At 37.1% G+C, this 9,130-nt stretch overlaps 1 protein-coding gene across 2 annotated transcripts in view; it reads right to left on the bottom strand.

Annotated features, from left to right (window-relative positions):
* The window catches only part of LOC111872927 (leucine-rich PPR motif-containing protein, mitochondrial), a 62,090-nt gene extending 58,356 nt beyond the window's left edge, over positions 1 to 3,734 (bottom strand). Inside the window, exon 1 of one of the 2 annotated variants that reach the window (XM_023867220.2) lies at positions 3,513 to 3,734. In XM_023867220.2, the coding sequence (XP_023722988.1) occupies positions 3,513 to 3,652 (140 nt within the window). In that variant the 5' untranslated portion in view covers positions 3,653 to 3,734. Of the gene's footprint in view, positions 1 to 3,502 lie in introns of both variants that reach the window. The other variant, XM_023867221.2, reaches the window with a different exon arrangement.
* Positions 3,735 to 9,130: the final 5,396 nt, after the last annotated feature.

The following is a 9,130-nucleotide window of genomic DNA, read 5'->3' as shown; positions in this document are numbered from 1 at the left end:
GGGAAATCGTTTATATATATATATATATATATATACTAAAGAGTAAGGGTCCCAACACCGATCCCTGAGGCACACCACATCCAACAATTTCCCAGTTAGAATAATATTTGTTATTTATATAATTTAATTCCAGTCTTTGCCTCCAATATTGGAGGTCAGATTTAAACCACTGCAATAACACACCCTGCACTCCATAGTACTGCAGTTTCATTACCAGAAGATCATGATTAACACAGTCAAAGGCCTTAGCTATGTCACAAATTATACCAGTTACATATACTTTCCTGTTCCAAGCTGTAAGTAGTACATTGGTTAATTTAAACATTGCATCTCTGGTAGGTAATCCCTTTTGGAATCCATACTGCTCTGAAAGTAATATTTTATGTTTTATGATATGTTCATTGAGTCTTCTGAAAATTGCTGTTTCAAAAACTTTTGCAAACCCAGTTACTATAGATATTGACCTGTAGTTACTTATAACAGCCTTTTCCCCTTTTATCTATACTGGCTTAATAATTGCATATTTTAATCTTTCTGGATATAGGCCCATGGTTAATGACTTATTAATTACATAAGTTAGAGGTTTACTGATTTGTTGTCTGCACTTACTTACTCATGGAGCTGAGCCCTTCTTGAGGAGCCGCCAATTCTGCAGCTACTCTAGAATTTCCAAGCATTTTATGGAACCCGAAGGTTCATCACCGTGTTCACAAGAGCCCTCCACTGGTCTCTATCCTGAGCCAGATCTATCCAATCCATACCATCCCATCCTATCTCTCTAAGATCCATTCTAATATTATCCACCCACCTACGCCTTGGTCTTCTCTGTGATCTCCTTCCTTCTGGCTTTCCCACCAATATCCTATACGCATTCCTCGTCGCCCCCATTCATGCTACATGACCTGCCCACCTCATCCTCCTCGACTTGATCACTCTAATTATACTTGGAGAAGAGTACAAGTTATGAAGCTCCTCATTATGCATTTTCTCCAACCTCCTGTGATTTCATCTCTCTTTGGTCCAAATATTCTCCTCAACACCCTCAGTCTATTATCCTCCCTTAATGTCAGAGACCAAGTTTCACACCCATACAGAACCACAGGCAAAATTGTTGTCTGCACAGTTTTATAATTTTATTTCTTACACCATCATCCCCTGAAGAGTCTTTTGATTTTAATTTGCTAAATATATTAATTATTTCCTCTTCTGCAGCTAAATTAAGATTCATATCTGGAATACCTTTTGAGAAATGGGAATGCAAGTATGACACTGTAGTATAAACATTAGTTTTCTTAGTATTAAGATTTTCTGTTATTGATGTGAAATATTTATTAAAACTATGAGCTAATTCTTCAGTATTTATTTTTTTATTATTATTTTGAAAAGTCTGTGGTAGACGTTCTTTATTCTGATTGTTAGTCCTACCTGTTTCAGTGTTGATAATGTTCCAGGTAGTTCTATTTTGTTTTCAGCTGATGTGATTAACTGATTTTAATATTTCCTTTTAGCTTCTCTTATTACTCTTCTTAATATCATGCAGTAGGATTTATAGTATGATTTAAACAAATAGTTGTAATTGTTTTGACAGAGAATGAACAAGGATTCCTTCCGTCTACAGGATGTATGTATACCAACTGTTATCCAGCCATTACCTTTGAGTTCATCTGTTACATTCTGCTTTGGAAAGAATGACTCAAAGAAAAGTAAATACTTATTTAAAAATGAGTTGAATATTTCATTTACATCATTTAGTTTATATATATTTTCCCATTCTTCATTAAATAGTTTATTAAGAAATTGAGCAATTGAGTCTTCATTTCCCAATCTTCTTGCGATTCCCTGCATTGTTTTCTTCTCCATGAAATTGATATTTTTTAGTACAAGACACTGAGCATTGTGATCAGATAGTCCATTACTAATACAGATTACTTCATATGAATTTATCCTTGCCTTATCTATACTAATATTATGAACAGCAGGGCTACTGTACAGGAGAACAGGTTTTAATGTTTCAGGTTTGCCCTGCTTCCAAACATTAACTTACGAACATCTGATAGACATGTGAGGCATGCACATATAACTGGAGCCATTTCTGTCCTTTGTCATGGTCTGATTGGGATTTGTGACTTGTTCACCTATGGGTTTGGCAACTTCACTGTGGGTCAGCACGTGTACAGTGTGAGTTGATGTGAGTAGCTGCTGTTCCTATGACCGAACTGATTTTCGACACTTTCAGGACAACCTCTTTTTATATTTTAAACATATACCAAGCACAAAGACAAAACCAACACCATCCAGTGTGACTATTTAAGTTTTATCACTTGGAAACTCATCACCCTTACGTTTTGATCCGTAGGGATCGAAACATGCTGTGTTGTTTGCTGTGTGTAAACTACACAGCAAGCCACGAACAAACACGGACAATACTAAGAATCTCCTTTCTAGTGGCACAAGATCAGCCACCTCCAAGAAAGACAATAGGAGAATTGACACGAACCTGCATAGTTTATAAATTTTAATCTTAAACAACAAAGTTTTTAAAAAAACTTTAAAAATTTAATACCAGGAGGGCTGCTGTGACTGTGAAAAGTTGAACGTTGTGTACATTGTATATTTCAGACATCATGTGTGTATGTATATAATTTAACACCTATTGTAATAGTAGTTTCTGAAAAAAGTATTGATGCCCTCTGAGGATGATCCGTAGGGATCGAGACTTGTATGGGTGATGAGTTTTAAAGTGATAAAACTTAAACAGTCACAATATAATATTATATTTCAGCATCCTGTTACACTCACACAATATATATGGACAAATACCGTCTTAAGTGCAACAATTTTATTGTAGTTTTTTCCTCTTTTTCCTCCTCCACACTACATGTTTCGGCCCTAAATGGCCATCATCAGGTGTGTATCACTCACGTAACTGTTACACTGCTTGTTAAAAATGTAAAAATCTCAGTCTTTCTAATTGTATAAAATCTTTGTTAATCTACACGCGTCGATTTGATTTTTAAATTAGCACTTTTTAAACCTTAATTTGTCCATATATATTAAACAGTCACATTGGACAGTGTTGGTTTTGTCTTTGTAATCGTTACTGTGATGGGCCAGAATGAAACAAATCAAGAAAAATATACCAAGCATTTTGATTCTGTGCTTTTACTTTGGAGGTAATCTTTGAGAATCAAAGTACCGACAGTGAATGACAAATACAAATTTCTGCACTACGTTAGGCCTAAAACTTTTCTAAGAAAAGGAATAACTGACCTTCACGCAGTTTTAACTTATGTCTCGACCTAATTTCACTTAAATCCAACAAATTTCTGAACCTTGGGCCATTCAATGAAATCTGTGTCTTACAGGGTAATCATGACGTTCCAAAATCCAATACATCATAGAAACGTCGCATGTATCTCACTGCATAACTACCTGGCTGATGAACATGTGAGAAACGTTCTTATAAAGATAATCTAACCTCATTACACATAAGATAAAGTACCTAAACATACTTCGTTAATCCAGTGCTCAGGCACTCGCTCCTTTGGATAAATGTTCCAGCTACATCCCCTCTAGCTGAATTAAAAACTATACTGCGTGCAAGACCAGCGAAATAACGGCCAAACTTTGACGACCGTAATATTGAAGCCATAACCAATGCAGACGATTAACAGCTATTTGCAGTCACGTTGTGGTCACAGACATCACAGAGTATCACAGAGGTCACAGATCACCGCGGTTTACAATGTGTTTTACCTGTGGACATACACTCAGACATAGTCCCCAGATCGGAAAATCTGTTATTCATTTGACGTGCATGACGTCACATGTTCGTTTCCTGCCATCTATGAGCATGGTATGGGTCAATCTTGACTAATATGAAATCTATGAGATCGTGTTAGCACCGCGTATTGCGGATGACACAATGGAATGCATAGAAAGCACGAATAAGCAAATACATTCGACGATCAAAAAACAATTGTCTAACACCTGGCGGAAAACTTTATATGGGCTAGACACCTTCAGGATAACAAAATGCTTAAAAAACTCTAATCCTAATATATTGTATGTAAGGGGTGAGCCATAAAAACCGGCCCCCGAACTGCGACCTTCAATGATCTATTGTGCTTAATCCTAATATAGCAACCCTTACCATTACTGGAAAAAGTTGGACCTCAAAATAAGAAAAGAATAAACTCCTTTGCAGATACCTTTGTACAAATTTCTATTTTTATCATATCTTTATTGTTAGCACTTAACACGCAGTGAATGACACTGACAGACTGGGCAAGGCCTACAGATCATTCTGAAATTGCTTGGATTTTCCACCACCTTAAACCATGCAAGGCAGCTAGACCTTACAGTGTGCAATTTCAGAAGGATCTGTAGGCCTTGCCCAGTCTGTCAGTGTCATTCACTGAGTGTTAAGTGTTAACAATAAAGATATGATCAAAATAGAAATTTGTACAAAGGTATCTGCAAAGGAGTTTATTTTTTTCTTATTTTGAAATGTTGAAGTATTATATTAAGTATACTGTAAGGCTTACAGTATACTTAATACAATACTTCAACATTTCCCACAGCTAGCGCTCAAATCTACTGACAAAACATTTATTAGATCACTTGCACTAAATTATTTTCCTACACAATGGAAAGAGGATAAAATTATTCTGCTTCCAAAACCGGGCAAAAACCACACATTCCCACTGAATTATACACCAGTAAGTCTAGTAAATTTTATGAGAAAAACAGTTTGAAAAGACTAAACTTCTAGCTTTTTAGGGAGCTGAAGGTTATCAGAAATGACGCATATGGTTTTAAAAGTGGACACTCCACAATGCATGCATTGTTAAGAAACACAGAGCACATTATGCATGATTTTAACAATGAAGCTACAGTACCGTTATTTCTGGGCAGTGAGCAAGCATTCAAAGAGGTTTGGACCACAGAGTTAATTGCTAAAATTATTACAGTCAAAATCCCACCTCACTTAATACATATAATACACAAATATCTACAAAATCGAGCATTTTCTTTAATGTGCAGTAACACACCAATCAGGCCAGAATACATCAGGGTATCTTACTCTGACACACACTCTTCAATATTTATATTAATGATATTCCATCAGTTCTAAATTACTCTAACAGCCATTTCAATCTATGCTGACAACATGCATATTAGTGTTTGGTCAGGCAGCACAGATATAGCAGTTAGGAAATTAAATGGTGCTACATGCCTTTTAAAAATGTGGTTCTGGAAATGGAGAAAAAGATTCAGTTACACTGTTTTCTAAACGATTGTGTCCCTATTGCCACAGTACTCCCAATTATTTTATATTAAAATAACATGCATATAAAACAACAAATTCTGCCTCCCTATATTGCAGAGGAGGGTGGACAGTCTACGGACTAGGCACTGGACTTCTGATCTTAAGTTTGAGACCAGATGGATTTTTTTATATAGCTGGAGAGTACAGTCTTGAGTTGTAATGCTGCAGAGTATAGACACAACCCAACACTTCAGAGGAACATACCACCTTCAGGGTCAAAAGGTAAGCCAAACAAGAAAAGAGAATGGTTGTTTGCTTACAACCTGAAAACAGTCATATCTACTAATATCTTTGTGAATGTGAAGAATGCTAGACAGTGGTTCAGGACTCACATTAAGCACAACTGGTATTGCTGTCATTACAGCATTATGCCACAGAATGGATGGCTGGGGTTTAATTCCAAGCAAGGGCAGAAATATTTCTCTTTCAACAATACATCAAGATCAGTTTTGGGGTCCACCCAGACTCGTCATGAAGCTGATCACTCATCTCTACCTATCACCAAGGTCAAAAATGCATGGAGGTATACCTCCACTTACCCATACATAATACACTTTCATGGTGTTATGCTTAATGCACAGGGCAACTCCTTATTCATATTAAAACAAGACGTGTCCTCTCCCAGCCACCATCCATTTTGGATTTTCCCTCATTTCTGACAGTTGTGAATGTGAGGGATGCTCACAAATCACATTGTGATTTGCAGTCCATATTACATTGTGGGCCCTCTCTTCCACCCATCATGATGAATGTCGTACTCCAAGCAACAGAGTTTTTGGAGTGCACCCCACGGGTGCCCCAGCTACTAAATGAACACTACCACTGCCAATGTCAGGATGGTTAATAAGACTATAATTGGAAGCACCAGCCACTACAATATAACATAACAGAAAAGGAATCTGCAGATAACTGTCTTCTTTGATGTCACTGAATTGTCTGGTAGATCATTACCAACATTTGAATTAATGTGCTGCCTCCATTTCAGGGCAGCATATCCTGAAGATGAAGGCAGCATAGTCCTCCTAAATGTCAGTAACAATCTACTAGGATACATGGCACCACATACCAGAAGACAGCAACCTTCACAGTTATCACGAACACTTCAAATCTTATAACGAAAGAAAAATATCCACATATAGTGGAATCAAAATTTAAGGTTTCTCAGTTCAAGAGATTCCTCCACTGTGTGTTCATTTTTAGTGGATCCAGACAGTCTCATATAAATAATATAATTCCTCCTTATTTAGTGTTTCTCATTTCGTAAATGAAAATCCACACAAAATCTGTATCTCAATTTAGTATCATAATTAAGAGAGTTGAATATTAGGCTTTCCCTCTTTTCAGAGTTAAAGAATAAAGGGCTGTCTTCAATTTGAATTTGAAAATACAGTATTGTTTTCAAACACTTTTACTTTCCAAGAGGCTGTTTCTAAGATGCAGTAAATACTAATATTCATGCTATATGGTGCTGTCATCATAGTAAGTGAAACAGAAATATGTTTCAACTTCAGGATCCATGATCTACAAGCTTGTCCAAAGAACCACTGAAGCTATGAATCAGAAAATGTGATGGCCCACACAGAGATATTACAGCAAAAGTCATGAAGTTCGGAATGGTCAAGATATAAGATGTGAGAAATGAGATGATTTAATATATAACATGTTTTCATATATACAGTAGTGTCACATGTTAAGAGCAACTATATACAGGGTCTGGACTGGTAACTGGATTTATCACCCACTTAGACTGTAACTACAAGTAACTATAGTGATATCACTAATTCACTACAGCACACAGTAAGTCTTCTGAGTCTGCTGTTTTCAGCATTTGTCTTGTAATGGCTTCCAACACCATAGATCCCTCAGCTTCCATGTTCACGTCCTTACTGGCTGGCAAATGTCTCACAACTAACAACTCTAGACTTGTCGTGCTCAAAACACCTCTCTACAGACCACATAGAAAACACCGCTGTGTTGTAGTTCAGCTGTTGCCATGGGAACACGTTTGTCTGCAAAGGTGGTACTCAGCTATAGCTGCTGTATATTTGCTTATTCCATGGTTGCTGCCTACCAATGGGTCTACATGCTACAGTTATCTTTCACACATTTGCCTGTAATAACTGTATGAAATTAACATACACAGTTGCATTTTATAGGGGCAGGCGGTATCGTAGTTGGTTGAGGGGCTATGCTACAAGCCGGAAGGTCGCAGGTTCAAATCCCGATGAGGTCATTGGATTTTTTCAGTTGACCTAATCCTTCCAGCCGCACTAGGCCCTGGGGTTTACTCAGCCTCTAACAGAAATGAGTAAATTATATTATTTTCCTGGGGAGTAAAGCGTGGCCGGCGCATAAGGTTGACAACCTTACCGCCATCTTTGAGCCAATTGTCTAGATAGTGTGGGACCCTCAACGTCTCACAACCCTATGGGCCTTCACGGCCTGGTACAGCAATAGCTTTACTTTTACTTTTAGTTGCATTTTAGGTGCAGGCATGTTTCTTAGCAAGGTGTCATCTTTTCCATGTAAAAGGTAAAGCTACACCTGTAACAGGACGTGAAGGCCCATAAGGTTGTGAGCCATTGAGGCTTCCATATTTTTTGTACACAATCGGCTCACAGATGGAAGTAAGGTTCTCAGTCTTATGCGCTGGCCACCCTTCACCCCCCAGGAAGATTCCTGGTACCCATTTCTGTTAGAGGCTGTGTCAACCCCAGGGCCATAGTGTGGCTCGAAGGATTACTTCAATAGAAAAAAAAAAACTCTACCTCATCAGGACTCAAACCCTAATCTTTCTGGCTTGTAGCATAGTGCCTCAACCAACTACGCTACCTCGTGCCCCCTTCATCCATGTAACTACTATATTTACACTTTGGTGTTGTTTTCTCAAAGAGACCTTGAAGTTTGTATGTCATCTTGCAGACCTTGAGCAAATGCATGTGGGAGGAGTGAGCAGAAGCAACATACTAGTAGTGTTACTCATATACGTCCTTTGCATACTCAGGGAAGCTCCAACAGTAATTTTAACATCACTTATGTGTTGTTTGTATTTAGAAGTTTTTCTTAGTACTGAAATACATGTGTATATTACATTTAATTGCATAAATACTATACATATATTATAGATCTATTGCACAAAAAGAAGCTGACTTTAAACAGCAGTTGGGCACATCATCCATGTACTTTGTTTTTGGACTTATGCAACATAAATTTTTCAATTATCTGATATATTAAAGCAAATATTTGTAATCAACAATTGAATGAAGTTTTTTGTTGAATTTTATCTAACCCCCTTTCATGATATTTCTCAAGACAAAACCATAAATGCGGATTTCACTGCAATGTAAACTCATGTTTTTCTCTCTAAATTGTACACTAAACAGGCAACTATTACAAAACAGAACTGATGACATTCAGTCAACTTCAACTTCACAAAGAAATTATCTTTTCAGTTTGGAAGATGAACTTTGCAAAGAGAAAAGCATTAAATTCGTCACAACAGAACTCACCTTCCCACATGCTTACAGCCACGCATATCATCACAAGATTGTTCTCTGGCTTAATGCTGTGACACATTTACAAGAGATACTCCCTTAACTTTCCATAAATGTTTGACATACCTGACAAAGTTTATTTCTTGCTTTATTTAATGAAGCATTCTCAAATGCTGATATCAAACAGGACAATTAAAATGAAGATGAACTAACGAGGATATGGAAGTGGAATTTCTCTCTTTTTAAGATATTATATTGGAATTTTCTTCAAGGAACCACGAAACAAGAGAAACCTGCTAAGCTA

Source organism: Cryptotermes secundus, unplaced genomic scaffold (genome assembly GCF_002891405.2).
Source record: "Cryptotermes secundus unplaced genomic scaffold, Csec_1.0 scaffold407, whole genome shotgun sequence".
Taxonomy (NCBI): domain Eukaryota; kingdom Metazoa; phylum Arthropoda; class Insecta; order Blattodea; family Kalotermitidae; genus Cryptotermes; species Cryptotermes secundus.
This window is presented reverse-complemented; position numbering and strand designations above follow the sequence as displayed.